This window comes from Fundulus heteroclitus, chromosome 11 (assembly GCF_011125445.2).
Source record: "Fundulus heteroclitus isolate FHET01 chromosome 11, MU-UCD_Fhet_4.1, whole genome shotgun sequence".
Taxonomy (NCBI): Eukaryota; Metazoa; Chordata; class Actinopteri; order Cyprinodontiformes; family Fundulidae; genus Fundulus; species Fundulus heteroclitus.
In genome coordinates, this window is record NC_046371.1 from 5023117 (window position 1) to 5042333 (window position 19217).

General features: G+C 41.2%; 2 protein-coding genes across 6 annotated transcripts in view; one reads left to right on the plus strand and one right to left on the minus strand.

The window, feature by feature from the left end:
* The window catches only part of lig3 (ligase III, DNA, ATP-dependent), a 34071-nt gene extending 18934 nt beyond the window's left edge, over positions 1 to 15137 (plus strand). For both annotated transcript variants that reach the window (XM_036142770.1, XM_036142771.1), the window contains exons 15-21: positions 2341 to 2483; positions 2557 to 2631; positions 3294 to 3440; positions 3553 to 3703; positions 13580 to 13659; positions 13735 to 13815; positions 14510 to 15137. In XM_036142770.1, coding sequence (XP_035998663.1) covers positions 2341 to 2483; positions 2557 to 2631; positions 3294 to 3440; positions 3553 to 3703; positions 13580 to 13659; positions 13735 to 13815; positions 14510 to 14743 — 911 coding nt within the window. In that variant the 3' untranslated portion in view covers positions 14744 to 15137. The remainder of the gene's footprint in view (positions 1 to 2340; positions 2484 to 2556; positions 2632 to 3293; positions 3441 to 3552; positions 3704 to 13579; positions 13660 to 13734; positions 13816 to 14509) is intronic.
* The window catches only part of rad51d (RAD51 paralog D), a 36665-nt gene continuing 31341 nt past the window's right edge, over positions 13894 to 19217 (minus strand). For 2 of the 4 annotated variants that reach the window (XR_004931886.1, XM_036142773.1), the window contains exons 9-11: positions 18817 to 18984; positions 17177 to 17309; positions 13894 to 14736 (exon numbers count right to left, since the gene is read on the minus strand). Coding sequence is in view for 2 of the 4 variants with exons in the window: in XM_036142773.1 (XP_035998666.1) it covers positions 17211 to 17309; positions 18817 to 18984 (267 nt within the window). In the remaining 2 variants the exon portion in view is untranslated. Of the gene's footprint in view, positions 14740 to 17176; positions 17310 to 18816; positions 18985 to 19217 lie in introns of all 4 variants that reach the window. The other 2 variants (XR_004931887.1, XM_012857023.3) reach the window with 1 other exon arrangement.

Here is a 19217-nt window from a genome sequence, read left to right on the forward strand (position 1 = left end):
AGTTCCCTTTTTGCAGTGTGTCTGTAGATTTGTGGTCTACAGATCTAAGTAGACCACAAATCTGTGGAAGTCGAAGAAGTTTTAGGTTTTCTTTCTACTCCTGGTAGTGAAGCTGTCGCCACAGCGTGATGTTGGTGCGTTTCTAACGAAATGCATCAGTTTCGTCCTTTCTCCTCCAAAAATACTCATCATTGTGACCCAGTAGCTCAGTCTTTTCCTCCTCTAAAACGTTTCTGCATCGTGTCCGGATCAAGAGCTCCCTCCCTGGTTGACGGGGTTTCACTCCATACCCTCCACACTGCAAAAAGAGAACTAAAAAAAAAAGTAAAATATTCTTGAAATTAATGTATTTGCCCTTGATTTGAGCAGGTAAATAAGACTATTTGCCAATGGGATGAGTATTATTACCCCTAAAATAAGATAATTAGATATACTACACTTGAAATAAGATGACAGAGCTGAGTTGTTCCTATTTTAAGTGCAAAAATCTTATTCCATTGGCAAATAGTCTTATTTACCTGCTCAAATCAAGGAAAAATAGTTTCATTTCATGAAAAAAAAAATCTTATTTTTAGGTCAATTTTTGCAGTGCATGGGGCGTTTCTCAAATGACGTCACGTTTTTCTAGAGAGAGACGGTTTTCCCGGCTGGTCGGACAGAAAGAGTTCAAACTACAATGCCAACAACGGCAATAATACTGATCGATTTGGTAGACGACGAGGAGCTTCATTTCAACCGGATTCAAAAACGGAACTAAAAATAAGTACAAATTTCTTAAAATTAGTGTATCTGTCCTTGATTTGAGCAGCTAAATAAGACTATCTGCCAATGGAATAAGAGTTTTGCACTTGAAACAGGAACAACTCATCTCCATCTTATTTCAAGTGCAGTATATCTACCGTAATTATCTTATTTTAGGGGTAAAAATACTCAATCCATTGGCAGATATTATTTACCTGCTCTACAAAAACAGACTAAACTTAACTAAAAATAAGTTAAAACTTTCTTGAAATGAGTGTATTTGTACTTTATTTGAGCAGGTAAATAAGATAATCTGCCAATGGAATAGGATTTTTGCACTTAAAATAGGAACAATTCATCTCCATCATCTTATTTTAAGTGCAGGATATCTAATTATCTTATTTTAGGAGTAAAAATACTCTTTTCATTGGCAGATAATCTTATTTACCTGCTCAAATAAAGTACAAATACACTCATTTCAAGAAAGTTTTAACTTATTTTTTGTTCTGTTTTTGCAGTGTGCTCAAATCTAGGACAAAAACACACATTTACTGCTTTTTAGATCCGTTAGAACAGCTGAAACTTTGGTAGAAATGTAGAGAGCTCAAAATGAGCAGAAAGACAGCGGCATTAGTAGGAAAGTAGGAGAGGCTGTTCTGTCTCACAAAGGATCAAACTCCAGGAACAAACCTGCTGAATGCACGTAGAAATACAGCTGATAAGAAAACGTATTTATGTATACAGGCTGATGTTTTAATTTATTATATAGAAAATAGAGTTAAAAACACTCAGTCATCCGGCTGTCATCAAACACTTAGATCCCGTCTCAGCTTCACACACAAACACGATCACAGTGAGAAACAATCGACTTAATCCATAAAAAGAAGAGAACCCCAGACGAACATTAATCTGGAGAAAGTTCTGACCTCGATACCAGAGTATGAACAACACAGATCAGATTTTTTTCAAATGCGACCCAGGCCACTTGGATATGTGGTCCTGAATCCGATACATATCTGATCTTTTCAAATGCGACCTGTGTTTGTACGGCCGGGTCGCATTTATCATATCTCAGCTCTTTACAAGTTGAATCATCTACATTTCTCAGACTCGGGTCGACATAGGAACCAGATTACGTCCCCATCAGAACTTTCCTCTAGGGTGCTTAACGTCTGTATTTTTAAAAAAATATTTTGCATCACTGAGTGCATATTAGAGAGACGGCGCGTTCTGCAGGCAGCAATGCAACACCGTGCTGCGCTGTGAATACAAATGAGCGTCTAGATTTCTACATGGGAAAAATATGCAGATGCAGCATGATGCATGAGGCGAGGATGCCACCGGGCAAACCACGGCAGCAGGCGACATGGGGGGATGGAGATGCGTAGGGCGCTGGGTAATGAGTGTAAAATAAAGCTGGAAACTATATAACAGAGGGCTAATGAAACGTCTCGTGGGGTTTAAAGGGAACATTAATAGAGCAGGAACAACAAATGTAGGAAAAGAGAAGCGAGCGGGAAACGGCAGGTGGGAAGAGACGTCGCAACCCAGGAGGAATGTAAAGGTTGTTGATGTTGCAGTTGTTCTTCTGCCCACCAGGGGGCATCATGTCCAGCTTTCTGATGGGCTGCTACGACCCGGACTCCAGGAAATGGTGCACCGTCACCAAGTGCTCCGGAGGCTACGATGACGCCATGCTGGCCCGGCTCCAGAAGGAGCTGGATGTGATCAAAATCAGCAAGGTCAGGGCGGATCCGCTCAGAACGCGGAGCTGATGTAATGCTGTCGAATATTAATCTCCCTCTGTGTGTGCAGGACCCCAGCAAAATCCCTGGCTGGCTCAAAATTGTCAAGAACTATTATCCAGATTTCCTCATCCGCGACCCTGAGGTGAGATTTCCCTACCGGATGCTTCAATTCCTGCTGAGATCCAGATCTGATGAGATTAATACAGCAAATGTATTCCTTTTGATTATAGAAAATGTTCAATTACGTCTTGAATTTTTACATCTTCCAAGTTTTTTTTCTTCTCACAAAAATGTGAAATTAATCTAAAAATATCTTGAGTTTCTAAATCCTCCACAGCCAATAATTAATTTTCTTTAATCTACGATGTCCCTGATAGAATTTTGTTTTTCCTGGAAATCGTGAGAATAAAGTCATCCAGATACTAATAGTAATGTGACACTAATGTGCTAAAAAGGTTTTGTACACTGAAAAAACAGACCTAAAAATAAGTTAAAAGTTTCTTGAAACGAGTGTATTTGTACTTTATTTGAGCAGGTAAATAAGATAATCTGCCAATGGAATAAGATTTTTGCACTTAAAATAGGAACAACTCATCTCTATCAACTTATTTCAAGTGCATTATACCTAATTGTCTTATTTTAGGGGTAAAATTACTCATTCTATTGGCAGATAATCTTATTTACCTGCTCAAATAAAGGACGAATACACAAATTTCAAGAAAATTTTACTAATTTTTAGTTCTGTTTTTGCAGTGCAGTCACACACTTCTCCTCCTTTTTCTTCTTCTCCACGTCTCCCTGCAGCAAGCGCCGGTCTGGGAGATCACCGGCGCCGAGTTTTCCAAATCAGAAATGCACACCGCCGACGGCATCTCCATCCGCTTCCCCCGCATGACGCGCATCCGCGACGACAAGGACTGGAAGACGGCCACCAACCTGCACCAGCTCAGGGTAGGACGTCTCCAATGACCGGCGGCCATCTTAGCGGCAGCTGAGGCGGATCCTGAAGCGGATCCTGCGTCTCTGCGCGGTAACCAGACCTCTCGTCTTTAACTCTGCTCAGGAGCTGTTCCGCATCTCCAAGGAGAACTGCGACTTCAAGGTGACGGCGGGTCCTTCCACGGCCGACGACGACAAAGGCTCATCGGGAGGAGACAGCGGGGGAAGCTCCCCGCCTCCTCCGCCCAGCAGAGGCGCTCCGGCCAAGAGGAAGAGTGAGTACGAGGGTTCTGCTGGTGTTGGCTCCATTGTCCCGGGTTCCAGTCGGTAGAAATGTGTGAAAAGCCTTCAGAGAACCTTTTATTTATTAAAACTATTGCTCCCCCTGGTGTTAACGCTTTGTACGGCGCAGCTTTGCCAAAAAGGACAGAACTCACACTGCAAAAATAGAACTAAAAATAAGAACGTTTTTCTTGAAATGAAAGTATTTTTCCTTGATTTGAGCAGGTAAATAAGACTATTTGCCAATAGAATAAGATTTTTGCACTTAGAACTGGAACAACTAATCTCCATCATCTCATTTCAAGTGCAGTATATCTAATTATCTTATTTTAGGGGTAAAAATATTCATTCCATTGGCAGATAATCTTATTTACCTGCTCAAATCAAGGGCAAATACACTCACTTCAAGACAATTTTACTTATTTTTCCTTCTCTTTTTGCAGTGCAGTTTTCTCCTGTAAGATGTTAGAAACCTTTATAATCAAAGGTTTTCCTTCAGTCCTGCTGAATAACAGTAACCCAAAAAATAACCTGGACAGCTTTATAAGTAATTACAACAACTGCAAGTTTATTATTATTATTATTTCCAAAACAGAGAATGCACACATGTTGAAACCTAAAGGACAGAATTTCCTCCCTGTTAAAGGTGAGTTTTCCTCTCCACTGTCGCTTCATGCATGCTCAGTATGAGGGATTGCTGCAAAGTTAACGACTCGATGCAGCCTGCTGGGTTTCCTTAGACAGGAAACTTTTAACCAGTTAAAATAATAAAACCGAACTTGACTGAAGTGTTTGATAACTAGGATTAATTGGACTTGGACCCTGTCTGGATGTTTAAATTGACCTTTTCTCTCAATTCAAGGCACTTTAGATCAAAACGGAAACATCTCTCAAATAATTTTATGCAAAAATGCTAAAACAGGCTTTTTAATATATATATAATTCATATTGCGATATCAAATCCCTTCATGGTAATTGTAAATATCACCGTATAAATTTAAGGTTGAAAATGTTCAGAAAAGGCAAAGATAATGTAAGGATTTAGAGCAGAAATCAGTGGTCATAATGAAACTTGGCACTTTATGCTAGGGTGACCAGATGTCCCTGCACTGCAAAAAGGGAACTAAAAGTAAGTAAAACTTTCTTAAAATATGTATATTTTTCCTTGATTTGAGCAGCTAAATAAGACTATTTGCCAATGGAATGAGAATTTCTACCCCTGAAATAAGATGATGGAGATGAAATGTTCTTATTTTAAGTGCAATTTTATCTTATTCCATTGGCAAATAATCTGATTTACAGCTTAAATCAATAAAAAATACACTTATTTCAAGATGATTTCACCTACTTTTAGTTCCCTTTTTGCAGTGTGGAAATGTCCCCAATTTCAGTTTATCATGAGGGAGTAAAAAAAGTTGCTCGCATAATGTGGGACGTCTCCGGTTTTCCTTACAGAAGTCTGGTCGCCTTATTTATGCTGCATTTTAGTCGTTAAATATCACTAAAAGCAGGTTAAAAAAAAAAGTGTTGAGTTTGCGTCTGCTGAGGTATTTTTGTGCTGATGTGGCCAGATCCTGGTGAACGCTGCAAAAAGGGAGCAAAATTTTCTAGAAATTAGTGTATTTGTCCTTGATTTGAGCAGCTAAATAAGATTATCTGCCAATGGAATAAGTCTTTTGACCCCTAAAATAAGCTAATTAGACATATTCACTTGAAATAAGATCGAGACGAGTTGTTACTATTGTAAGTGCAGAAATCTTATTCTACTGACAGATAATCTTATTTATCTGCTCAAATCAAGGACTAATCCACTCGTTTCAAGAAAAGTTTTACTTGCTTTTAGTTCCCTTTTTGCAGTGAAAGGCCCATTTTTTGTTTTCTAACAAGCCCTCCAGGCCCACAGCATCACAACTTCTCCACCGTGCTGCAGATTTTACACCTCGTCTCAGTCCAAACCCGCCGGCTTGTTTGAAGCTGAAGATCTCTGACCCAGTTCAAGTCCCATAGAGGTGAATCCCCAATGAGTAAAAGTTTGAAAACTACCTGAAAAAGCCCCAAATATCCAGATCGTTGTGGCTGTAATCCTGATGGAAGAACCCGGCTGCTTGTCCTCGGGCTCAGACACATTTGCATTATTTATAAGGGAAGAACGTGAAGTTTTTCAGCTGATGTTTGTCCTCGCGCGCTTTGTACGTATAGCATAAGCGATTTCCAAGCATACTCTATAATTTATTAAAGGCGCAGAAATAACTTCTGCAGTTAGAAAACTCAAACTAGTAGACCAGGCGTAAGGTGGATAAAGTCACCGGTTTGCTCCTTAAAAATGATCTCTGTTGGTATTTCATGATGTCCACTAACAGCAAGCTGCACAAATGTTACATCTGCGGTGAGTTTCTGCCATTTTTGTCCAATAATATCATAAATAAACAGATTTCTTGGTCAGACCTGACCTTACCTGAGCAGTAGAGGTTTAATGATAAACAGCAGTTATGTTTACGGGCACAAAATTTCACGATCGCACTAAAATGTTCTTGGATTAAATTATCAGATTCTACCATTTATATGGGCACACAATCAGTTAATCTGATCATAATGTGTGTTTATTTGCACCTGGCTTTATTCAGAATAGAACCACTCTGACATGCGTAGTTATCAAATCCCCCTAAATAAAAAAAACACAGAAGAACTTCTGTCTTTGCTAAACAACATAAAAACAAAACAAAGGAGTGTTATGAGTTTGTTTCTCTTCTGAGCGCCCAGGCTGGATTTGCACGATCTTATAATTACGGTTGAAACGTTAGAGTAACAATTTTGAGCTCTTTTGCGTCGGATGCACATTTGCACTCGGGTCAGTTCCCCACATTCAGAATAACTTGATCCTGAAAAGCGTTTAACGGCAGGTTTTTCAGATTATCAATCATTTTAAACCACTCCTCATTTGGACTATAGTTTCATTGTGATTGATCTTAATCTATCACAATATTCCCATTGACTTGATAACATGACGCATTTTTATTCCAATCGTCCGTTTATTCCGATTACTTTTGTCCATGTAAACGTATCCAATTATAACAAAATCGTTGGGTTTTGTGAACGCAGCGTTTTCTGCGTCTCATCCATGGCTTCTACCGCAGGATAAAGCAGAGCTACCTTTGCTACTTTGTTCAGCTTTCCTGTTACCTGCTGGAACACTGCAAAAAAATAAACTAAAATTAAAACCGCAAGCGGTGATGATCGGCCCTCGCAGCAAAGCGCCGCTCTGGCCTATTGGCCACCGCTGGGAATTGCGCACCGCCGGCCGCCCGCCACCGCAGATGCTGTCACGCATTTTGCCCGCCCGTCCACTGGGCGATTCACACGAACGTGTTGGGCAGCGCTCCCCCACGACTCACAAAAAATCTGGTGCAGATCGCTCGATGCAGCGAGGAGATACAGCCGTTGAATAATGATAATGCATTTGGCCACCGGACCGGACTAAATCGTTCGGCGGGCCGAATTCGGCCTGCGGGGCGTAGCTTTGACACCCCTGGTTTAAACATTAGTATACCAATTTAATCAAAGGTATTTTACTAGCTGTTAATCCATCTTAATGTGAAAAGTTAACAAAACCATTTTAGTTTTTTAAAGTTACTTGCTATTTTATGTGTTTAAGGGTTTTGTTTCTTGCATTAAGACAGCTTTTATGAAAGTTTAACATCTAAATTGGTGGATACACAACCAAAAGTAATGTAAAAGTAACACTTTAGCAATTGGACTATTGCTAAAGGAACACTTTAGCAATATCGCGGGCGTAGCAGCTTTATAAAGGAGGCCCAGACGTCCCTCTCCCCAGCCACTTGGGCCAGCTCCTCAGGAGGAATCCCAAGGCGTTCCCAGGCCAGCCGGGAGACATAGTCCCTCCAGCGTGTCCTGGGTCTCCCTCTGGGTCTCCTCCCGGTGGGACGTGCCCGGAACACCTCTCCAGGGAGGCGTCCAGGAGGCATCCTGACCAGATGCCCGAGCCACCTCAACTGGCTCCTCTCGACGTGGAGGAGCAGCGGCTCTACTCTGAGTCCTCCCCGGATGACTGAGCTCCTCACCCTATCTCTAAAGGAGAGCCCAGACACACTACGGAGAAAACTCATTTCGGCCGCTTGTATCAGGGATCTCGTTCATTCGGCCACGACCCAAAGCTCGTGACCATAAATGAGGGTAGGAACGTAGATCGACCGTTAAATGGAGAGCTTCGCCTTTTGGCTCAGCTCTCTCTTCACCACAACGGATCGGTACAGCACCCGCTTCACAGCAGACGTTGCACCAATCCGCCTGTCGATCTCCCGCTCCATCTTCCCCTCATTCGTGAACAAGACCCCAAAATACTTGAACTCCTCCACTAGAAGCTGGCTTCTGAGACCTTCCTTTTTGACAAAGCTTATAGTTAGAGTGGCTCATGTTACCCTGAGCTACCTCTATAGTTATGCTGCTATAGGCTTAAGCTACAGGAGGACATCAGGGGCTATATTTCTCACTCTACCTAGTTCTACTGTTCTCCAGTCTACTGTTCTCCAGTTTTGCATCACTGTTGTCATTACAGCTTTTAACTTTTTATTCTCTCTCTTTTTTCTTAATAGTAAGTACACCTGGTCTGGCGTTCTGTTAGCTGTGGTATCATCCAGGGAAGACAGATCACCCGCTACTACCATCTAATGTAGAACAGATTACTGGATCAATGTGTGCTTTTGTGTCTGTCTTGTTGTGTCTCTGCTCTGTCTTCTGTAACCCCCAGTCGATTTAGGCAGATGACCGTTCATACTGAGCCTGGTTCTGCTGGAGGTTTTTCCTTCCCGTTAATGGGGAGTTTTTTTCCCCCCCGATGTCGCTTCATGCTTGCTCAGTATGAGGGATTGCTGCAAAGCCATGGACAATGCAGATGACTCTCCCTGTAGCTCTACGCTTCTTCAGGAGAGAATGCTACTTGTCAAGACTTTGATGCAATGAACTAGTTCCCTTATATAGGATTTTTTTTTACCAATGTGTATAATCTGACCCAATCTGTACAATCTGATTGATTTTGACTTTGTAAAGCGCCTTGAGATGACATGTTTCATTAATTGGCGCTATATAAATAACATTGAATTGCGTCATCTCTTTAGACAAAGTAAACTATCACGTTTTATGAGACAGTTATCTCATTTTAAAGATATAATCATCTAACGTTATTACTCTTAGCAAGTTAAAGCTCCATAATAATTTTAGAACAGGTTTTAGTTCCACTCTTTTATTATGCACATCTAGGCTACCTACAAAAATTAAAAGTATGGTATGCCAAAAACATTTTCAACAAAAGGCAATTTTAGTAATTGCCTTGCAATTTTATATCTAAGCATTAAAAATGATAATATTTCACCAATTTTCACAGCAAGATGGAAGTAACGACTATCCAACATTTTAAGATTTTGTAAAAACTTTTTTCCTTTTTTACCTACCTTTTGAAATGAATACTTGTTTCTACTTCTCCAAAATTATACTTCAAGAAAACTATTGTGCTGTCCTGGGGCCATATGCAGCTAGACAGCTAGGACAAAAGTTCCCCACACAAAGCTTCCTTTTCTTGCGTTGTCTGAATAACCTTTGTTCCCAAATCTGGCTTTAAACATTGTTTTTGTAAAAAGACAAATATTTTTTCAAGGCAGAAGCGTGTAGAACAAATTCAACTTCAACATTAGCAGTTTCCCTAGCTTCATAGCTGAAAAGCAGCTTTTAACCGGAGCAAAACACGTCAAAGATCTTTTTTTAAGGTGAGAGCACTCACTATCTCACGTAATTCACATAGAGATCTAACAAAGTTGTGATGTCTCACTCTGATTAAATATGTTAAATAAAACCCAAAACTTTTCTAACTGTTTTTGCCTTGGATTTCCTCTGACTAAGAATTATTTTATATCTTATTTATGTAATGTATTCACGACATGAATTCCTTGCTGTCTTAACAAAAGGCAGAACAACTATAACGTTACTTTCTATAATTATTACAGGCTCTGCTGAGATGTCAAATTCTGGAGAGTGCTTAGACACCCTGACACACAAATATGGATTAACTTCATTTCATGTGCACTCGTGAACTTGTTTTAGTTGATTTAGTTTTCTTGATGTACTGTAGAGCGTGATGAGGTCTGTTGTGGTATTGTGTGCACTGGATTGAGGGGACAGTTGGTGTTGTCTGTCAAACCCATTCTTCTTAAGCTGCAAATTCAGTATAGTTACAAGATTCCTTCAACCTTACATATGGAACTAGTCTAAAAAATAAATTATGCATTTTATTGTAAATATAAAATACTTAAAAACAAGATAAATATAGAGTATACAAATGTTTACAAATAATTATAAACATTGTTTTGCTTTGAGTCAAGCTCCAGAAAAATATTTTACAAATCTTTTTAAATCTTTATTGTGCTCCGCTCCGGCCTATTGGCCACCGCAGGGGTTCGCGCACCGCCGGCCGCCAGCAACGGCAGAAGCTGTCACGCATTTTCCCCGCCTGTCCACCGGGCAATACACACGAAGGCATTGAGCAGCGCTCCCCCACGACTCGCAAAAAATCTGGTGCAGATCAGTTGATGCAGCGATGCATTTGGCCACCGGAGGCAGTGGCGACCCACCAGCTTAAAATCTATGTATTGACATCTTAAAAATGGTCTTATAGCTTAAAAGATCATCCTGTTTTGGTTGATTGTGTAGCCGAATAGAAGAGATGTTCTCAAAGCATTAAATAAGCCTTTTGACATTTAAAAATGTTGTCCTTTTAAGGTAATTTTAAGTTACTTTTCATTAAATTTGTCAATATCCTATGGAAGTCTGGACATATGGCATCGGCGTTTCAGGTGACTTCGCCACGCCACCACGCCGCACTGCTACATGGAATCCAGTTGGGCCTGGAATCCACAATACACTAACATGTCTTCTGTTTCTAAACACAGTCTCATGTTGATTAGCTCAGAGGGGTAACATAGCGACTGTTAACAATAAAACATGACACTTCCTGTTGTCAGGGGGCGTGGCCTAAGCAATGTCATCATTTGACCATTGGAAATTGTAGGAGACCCGATGATGATCGATCACAGAAAGTTTGGTGCCTCTGTGTGTTTCTGTGTAGGAGATATAACAGTTTTATTTTTTGTGGCGAGAAGGTGAATTTTGACCCCTGCTAACGCCCCTTCAACAAGCTCAAAAACTCACCATTTTGATAACTTTTAATTGGCCATGCCTTATGATCAGACTGACCGAGTTGCAAGCTGCTCGCTCAAAATCTCTAGGAGGAGTTCGATCAAATACCAATGCTATAAACGTCAAAAAAGGGGTCAAAATCAGACCTACAATCTAAAATGGCCGACTTCCTGTGATATTTACACTATGACATTAATTGTAAATTCTGAGCGTCTTGGTGAGCTCTACCACTGTACCAAATCTCATGTCTCTATGATGAAGTAAGTGAATAGCAAAGGGTCCTTTGAAAATTGCTAGGTGGCGCCGTTGAGGCATTAGGTCACGCCCACCAAAGTTTGTTATGGATTCCTCTCGGGGGCTAGATAAGGATGCATCCAAGTGAGTTTTAAGCAGCTCGGCCCAAAAATGTGGAATTCAGAGCCAAACGTATGGCAGCGGCGTTTGAGGTGACTTCACCACGCCACCACGCTCCCCTGCTCCATCGAATCCACTTGGGGCTGGAATCCACAATACACCAACATGTCTTCTGTCTCTGGACACAGTTTCATGTTGATTAGCTCAGAGGGGTAACATAGCGACCATTTACAGCAAAACATGACACTTTCTGTTGTCAGGGGGCGTGGCCTAAGTGATGTCATAATTTGACCATTGGATATTAAAAAAGACCCGATGATGATCAATCACAGAAAGTTTGGTGCCTCTGTGTCTTTCTGTGTAGGAGATATAACAGTTTTATTTTTTGTGGCGAGTAGGTGAACTTTGACCCCTGCTAACACCCCTTCACCATGCTCAAAAACTCACCGTTTTGATAACTTTTAATTGGCCATGCCTTATGATCAGACTGACCGAGTTTCAAGCCGCTCGCTCAAAATCTCTAGGAGGAGTTCGATCAAATACCAATGCTGTAAACGTCGAAAATGGGGTCAAAATCAGACCTTCAATCTAAAATGGCCGACTTCCTGTGATATTTACACTATGACATTAATTGTAAATTCTGAGCGTCTTGGTGAGCTCTACCACTGTACCAAATCTCATGTCTCTACGATGAAGTAAGTGAATAGCAAAGGGTCCTTTGAAAATTGCTAGGTGGCGCCGTTGAGGCATTTTTCTTTTGATTTTTGTGACGACCTTAAAATACAAAATTTTTAAACAGTCTTCATGCATCCGCCAAGTTTGGTGAGTTTTTGAATATGATAAAGCCCTCAAAAAGGCCCCTCTTTGGGGTGGCAGATTAATAATAATAATTAAACACTACAGATACAATAGGCCTTCGCAGCGCTTCGCTGCTCGGGCCTAATAAGTGTCAAATTTTCTAGAAATTAGTGTATTTGTCCTTGGTTTGAGCACGTAAATATGATGATCTGCCAATGGAATGAGATATTTGCACTTAAAATTGGAACAATTCCTCTCCATCATCTTATCTCTAGTGCATTATATCTAATTATGTTATTTTAGGGGTCAAAATACTCAAAATTTTACTTATTTTTAGTTCTGTTTTTGCAGTGAAGTCTTGCTTTATCCAACATGTCGTAGATTCTTACATCTCCGTGTCCTCTGATTTCATTTTAAACCGTTCCCTGATGTTAAAAGAGCTGTAGTTGGTAACCCTGTTCAGAAACACTTCTTGTTATACTGGGTAAAACTGTCCTTCCATCCTAAAAGTAGTAAATACATCATATAATCAGAAAATGGATGTTAAAAAAATGTGTCTGTGGGAGTTACAGACCTGTAAAAACTATGACCCATCCCTGCCCTTTGGTCAGAGTTCTGGTCTGACGCGCTCACGTAACGCCAGCGTGCTCGTTCCTTATTAGTTTCCGCTTGCTGGCTGCACACTTCCAGTGTTTATGTATCTGGTTAGCTTAGCAGCTATTTTAGCAGCTACACTGCAAAAACGGACTTAAAATAAGTAAAATGTTTGTCCTAGATTTGAACAGGTTAATACAATTATCTGCCAATGGAATGAGTATTTTTACCCCTAAAATAAGATAATTAGACATCCTGCACTTGAAATAAGATGATGGAGATGAGTTGTTTCTATTTTAAGTGTAAAAATCTTATTCCATTGGCAGATCATCTTATTTACCTGCTCAAATCAAGGACAGATACACTCATTTAACGAAGATTTTACTTATTTTTAGTTCCATTTTTGCAGTGTAGCTTAGCGGTTAGCCGTTCATTGTAGACTTTAAACATGGCTCAGAGTCCATAAACCGCGTTTATGTTTATGAAAAGAAGAGGAAGGCCTCAGTAGAAAGAAATAAGACCAAAGTGGATTTGGGAGATTTTTTTCTCTTTTTCTTTTTTGGAGCAGAAGAGAAAGTAAAAACGGTCCCGCATTTGGTCAGTTATTCAAAGAGGGACATGGGGAAACTTCCAGAAAAATTGCAGACTTTAGCTTTAAAAGAGCCGACATTGAGTCATTTCTACAGAAAGTCCATGTTGAAGAGAAATGCTGTTAGCACAAACCTAATGGTGCATCCGCTGATCAGGTAATGATCAAAGATGAGTCTCTTATGCATCTCTCCGTTTTTCATGCTTTTTTTTTTTTTTTTTTAACTGTTGAAAACATTCTGGTGTCCCGAACCGTTGCTCCCGTAAGAAGATTTGGGACACAGACGTGTAACAAAGCTAAGCTCAGCGTGACGGATGAACTTTCTCTGCAGGTAACAGCACACCTTCCAAACCAAAGGCGGTAAAGTCAGAGACCCGGACTCCCGACTCGGAGGCTCCCGGCCCAAAGAAGGTATTCACCGCTCCGTGACGTGAAAGTACGCACTTTCAGCAGGAGGAGGTACGATAACGTGTCCGTTTGCTGCAGGCAAAGAAGAGCGGAGCAGCTGCTCAGAGCAACGGGCAAAACAAAGCAACTGCTCAGCTGCTGCAGCCCAGGAACGACAAGGTGGGTCCTAATTAGCTCCTTCTTAGTCTGGCATCGAACCCACAACCACTTCAACCTGAATTTATAGTTAAAAAAGGAGCGGGAGAAGTCGTAGTTTATCAGAACAGTTTTTTATTTAAATGTGTACAATCAGTGATTTAGGTAAAATGTTAATATCAGAGTAAAATTAACTGTTTTTATTCTCTTTAAACCTCTTTGAAAGATTGAAGCAAAAAAGTCCAGATAGAGCAAGAGTTTGACTCACCTGGACGTATTTAATGTGTTAAAAGGTTATGACATCATTAGTTAGCAGGCAGAGAGAAATAAAGCTTAAACTGCAGCCGGTCGGTTCGCACAGGACCATTTATTCACCGCCGACTTATTTTAGTAAAATCTACTCCTAGTTTTTAAATCTCCACCAACAGGCCGGCGCTCAGACTTACTTTGGTTTTATTAGTCGACTGAACATGTTTATGATTTGGTGTTTAGGTAGTTGAGTAGGTAAAACATGGATGTAGAGTAAAACCTGCTGACGGCGCTTTAACGAGCGCTTTAGCTCCTAGAAAGTTCATCCATTAAACTCCGATTAAGGCCGTTTCAGTTCAGATCCTTTCTTGATTGGTAACAGACGTTAAAAACCGGTCCTTCAGGCAGATTAACGCCTCGTACCTGTGAGCCGCTCCGATTTTTAATCCAACTCCTCTGCTCCTCTCAGACGCTGCTGGACATCTTCAGCGGCGTGAAGCTCTTCCTCCCCGTCTCCGTCCAGGACTTCGCCAAACTCAGACGGTACTTCGTGGCGTACGACGGGGACCTGGTGCCGGATTACGACGCCGCCTCGGCCACGCACACGCTGGGCGAGCCGGAGGCCGGCGGCCAGGCCCGGAAAGTGTCTGCGGGCTGGATCTGGGAATGCATTCGGAAGAGGCGCGTCGTCCCTCCCTGCTGAGGGGAGATAAAAACCTTCAGACAGGAGATTTCTCTTTAAATCTGCAGAACAGGACTTCAGCAGAGGGTCAGGTCACAGGGCAGCTCTTAGCTTAAAAACGTCTCTCAGGTCATTTTTTATTTAAGCTTCCCGACTTACACTAAGATTTATTTTTTAAGGCTTTTTTTTTGGCCAATAATGAGATCCAATGAACATGTAGAGGTTGCAGAACAAAAATGGATGCAAAGCTGATCATGAGTTGAATTTTTCTTTTTACTAGAGGGCCAAAAAATAAGAAAAAGAAAAGGTGCTGAACTGAAAATAAACATTGATGCAAAAAGGACTGAATGCTTTCTCTGCTACATGACTTCAGTGTAACTGTGATTCCTCCATAAAACACGACTTTGCTTCTCTTCCTGCGTCTTCTGGATGTTTTTAAGCAAATTTGTTGAAGACTTGTGGTTAAAGTGGAAATCTGCTCCAGACAGTCCAAACTCACACACTGCAAAAACAAAACTAAAAATGAGTTGAATTTTCTTAAAATGATTGTATTTGTCCTTGATTTGCCAATGGAATAAGATTTATGCACTTAAAATAGGAACAATTCATCTCAATCATCTTATTTCAAGTGCAGTATATCTAATTATCTTATTTTAGGGGTCAAAATACTCATTACATTGGCAGATAATCTTATTTACCTGCTCAAATCAAGGACAAATACACTAAGTTCAAGGCAATCTGACTTATTTTTAGTTCTGTTTTTGCAGTGCAGCCAGTGTATCTCAACAAATCAAAGTTTTAAACTATTGAAAATAATCTGTTACCTAACCCCTCCTGCAGGTAATTAAAGTCCTTCCTGCTGACACTCAATAAATCAGACATATATGGATCAGTTTTATCTGCTGTTAACCTCTTAAACCTGACGGTCTATTTTCCACAAAAAAAATCATATTCATACTTTTTAAGGAATTCCTCAACTTGTAAGATGCCTGAACTGATGATCTTAAATGTGAAAATCTGAGTGTTAATGTTTAAATGGCCACAAAATAAATTTCACCTAAAAAAAATAAACAGGTTTACATAGAAAACTTAATCCTTTTGCTGTAAAAAAGGAAATAAACACAAATTGTAACTACAACATATTGGTTACACCCTTAGCCAGTTTGGTATCAACCACAACAAGCAACTGAGAAGTTCTACATGTTTAGAGTGAATAAAAATCCAGGAGGAACCCTTAGAAATTTGGATTTTATTCTTAAAATTGAAAATATGGGATGCTGTTATGTATTTGGTAGATACTTTTGTAGGAGTCTCAGATGAAGATCTGGACATATAAGTGTGTCGGTCTCAGTCCGCTACAAACGTGTTATTGTTTCTAAAGAGCTCTTATCTGCTGTTAATCTTTGTTCAGTTTAATCATAAACGACGTAGAACGATGCTTCAGACTTCCTGCACGCTTTCATTCTGTCTGTCCTGTAAAAAAAAAAAAAAAAAATGTCCCCAACTACCTGGAAAATGTGCAGGAAGCCTTAGTGCGACACAGTTTTAGGTCAAAGCTGAGCATTTTCTGGCTCAATCTGAACCGGCGGCTCAACAGAGCCAGAAGAAAACAACCGAAAATGCACATTTTCCATCATTCCAACCACAGACTTCAGTGTTTTTTTACTGGGACCTTTATGTGATAATTCGGACAATGTTCTTTATATAAATCTAAAGGAGAATCTATCAACAACACAACTATTAGTCTCACTGAAAAAAAAAATCCCAATAAGTCCAGTTTGCCACAAACCATGCAGGCGAGACAGGAAGCGTGTGGAAGGAGGTTCAACGGTCGCTACACGGATCCATCCTGGTGGAAAACCTCAAGACTGATGCTAAACGTGGAGCTTTAGCTACAATGCAATGATTTAGAGCAGAGCATGCTCATGTGAGAATGGTCTAGTCAAAGTCTGGACCTAAAGCCAACAGATGATCTCATCAACTAGAAAGACGGTAGAGACCTGCAGCAAAAGGTGGTTCTGCAAAGTCTTGACTCAGCAGAGCTGAATATAAATGCATGCCACACTTTTAAGATTTCTATTTGTAATAAATAAATAAATATGCATGACTTTTTGGATGTTTTACATTAAATCTCAATAAAATACTTTGGAGTTTATCTAAAAATGTTTAGGCGGTAGGACTAGTTTTGCTGAGGTTTAACTGGAGCTTTATTATCTGAATATTAAAGATGATTGTTGAGTCTAGACCACGATGAGGTCTCAGAATTTAAGCCCAGCTCCTCATAAAGGCGCCGTTTCTCCTTCCCTGTTATAAGGGCAGCGGATGACTGACAGGACGTTAAACGGGCTCCATTTAGACCTTCTCGCTGTAGTGACTGAACCCATCCATCAGTCAGCCACGCGTCAGGAGGCGCGCCTTTTTTCCTGCCAATCCAACCCAGAACCGCAAACCCACCTTTCCATCCGACGTTTCTGCAGAGGGGCTCTCGTCAGGGATCGGCCTGATCCAGTTTCCTCTTTCCTGATGGCGCTCCTCCGTCAGCAGCACTCCATCGCTGCAGGTCAAAATCCTCTTTGATGCGACACGCCTGAGATGGAGAGCAGAGTTAAACTTCATTCCCTGGATGGCTCGTTGGTTATCTTCTTCTTTTAAAGCCAAAAAGCACAAGCTAGGCAGCCAATATCTCTGAGAAGGAGAATCTGACTCTCTGGTTCTGCTGGAGGTTTCCCTCCCTGTTAAAGGGGAGTTTTCCTCTCCACTGTCGCTTCATGCATGCTCAGTATGAGGGATTGCTGCAAAGCCATCAACAATGCAGACGACTGTCCACTGTGGCTCTACGCTCTTTCAGGAGGAGTGAATGCTGCTTGGAGAGACTTGATGCAACCTGCTGGGTTTCCTTAGAGAGGAAACTTTCTCACCAACCTGGAGGATCTGATGGAACCAGGGGCGGTTCTAGACAGGGGCCAACAGGGGCCCATGCCCCTGTAGAAATGGTCCTGGCCCCTGTTATGGCCCCTGTACTAAAGACATGATAATAAATACACTTCTCATAATTATTTCCAATGGTAAAGAAACCATAACTGACTGGTCCCTTTGACCAATATTATTTTTTACCTATGCAGTTTTACTCTAAAAAGAATTTAAAACTTAAGATGTTCCATGAAAACTTTGCCCCCAGCTCAATACGGCTAAAGTTAAACAACTGCTAGATCAGGGGTCTGAAACCTGCAGTTCCAGAGCCACAAGTGGTTTACTTAATATTATTACACATTTAAATATTGCCATTTTATTGTTTTTTTTTTTTTTTTTTTGTTCTGTGCCCCTGTGAAAAAGCACTGGCACCACCTTGGCCCCCCCTGGTAAATTTGGTCTAGAACCGCCACTGGATGGAACTGACTTTGGAAAGAGCCTTGAGATGACGTGTGTTGTTTATTGGCGCTATATAAATAAAATTTAATTTAATTTACAGCCTGTTTGGGTCGCTGCTTCATCCAAACACGTCCCAAGCTATTAACAGCTGAGGGACGAGTCGCGGCTGCAGAGCCAAAATCTGAGGCCAGCTCCTCTCTTTAGTTTTGTTTTTTTTATATATTTAACATTGCTTCTTTCAGGCAATTCACACCTGGAGACTTGTCACCTGACTACGATTCATGACTCCCACCATGTTCAGAACCGATGAAGCTTTTTGAACAAGAGGCAAAACTTCTTCAAGAAGTCCAGTTGAGTACTTTTACAGTCGGTTTGGTGTCGATGAAGCGATGTTGGACACTCCTGCTTGTTCAGGACTCCGTATTTTCTTCAGTCAGCGTGTCAGTGCGACGCCGCAGGTAGCGGAATGAGCCCTCTGCGTGAAAATGAGCAGCGCGGCTCATTATTTACGGCCTGTCGTTATGCATCAGACCGACGCGTCTGGTGTGCTTTCCTGCTAAAAATCCTGCCTGGAGATGTTTTTTTTAAATGGAAATCAGTCTTTACCGAACCGGGCCCGTGGGCCAACGGCGCCGTGCTCTCCGTTTTTAACAGGATGTTTTGACAACCAGCAGAAAGCGGCCCCTTGACAGAACCGGCGGCGCGGCGTGAAGCCCGCGGCGTACCTGTCTGGAAGACTTGACGAGCGTCGCGCGGCGCCGACCCGGACGGCTGACGCACGCGCCCGTCTCGACTCGTTCCAGGAGGATTCTGGTTCTGGGGATGTGGCTCCACGACACGCCGAGGCCCGGCTGCACTTCCCCGCTGCCACTTCTCGTTACATGGTTTGTTACCTGCGGGTGCAGACGGCATCTTAGCTGTTTTTTTTTTTTTTTTCTCCCCTCCTCTGGAGATTAAATCCATGCATTTTATGGCTTATTACGCCTCTAAAAAGATAAAGCAGGCTTAAAACATGAAAGGAAGACTCAAATAGTCGCACACATCACACGGAGAATCAAACACACGTCCAAATGATGCACGCTTTTTCACAGCATTAGCTTCGTGTCTTAGAGGTTATTTCCTGCGT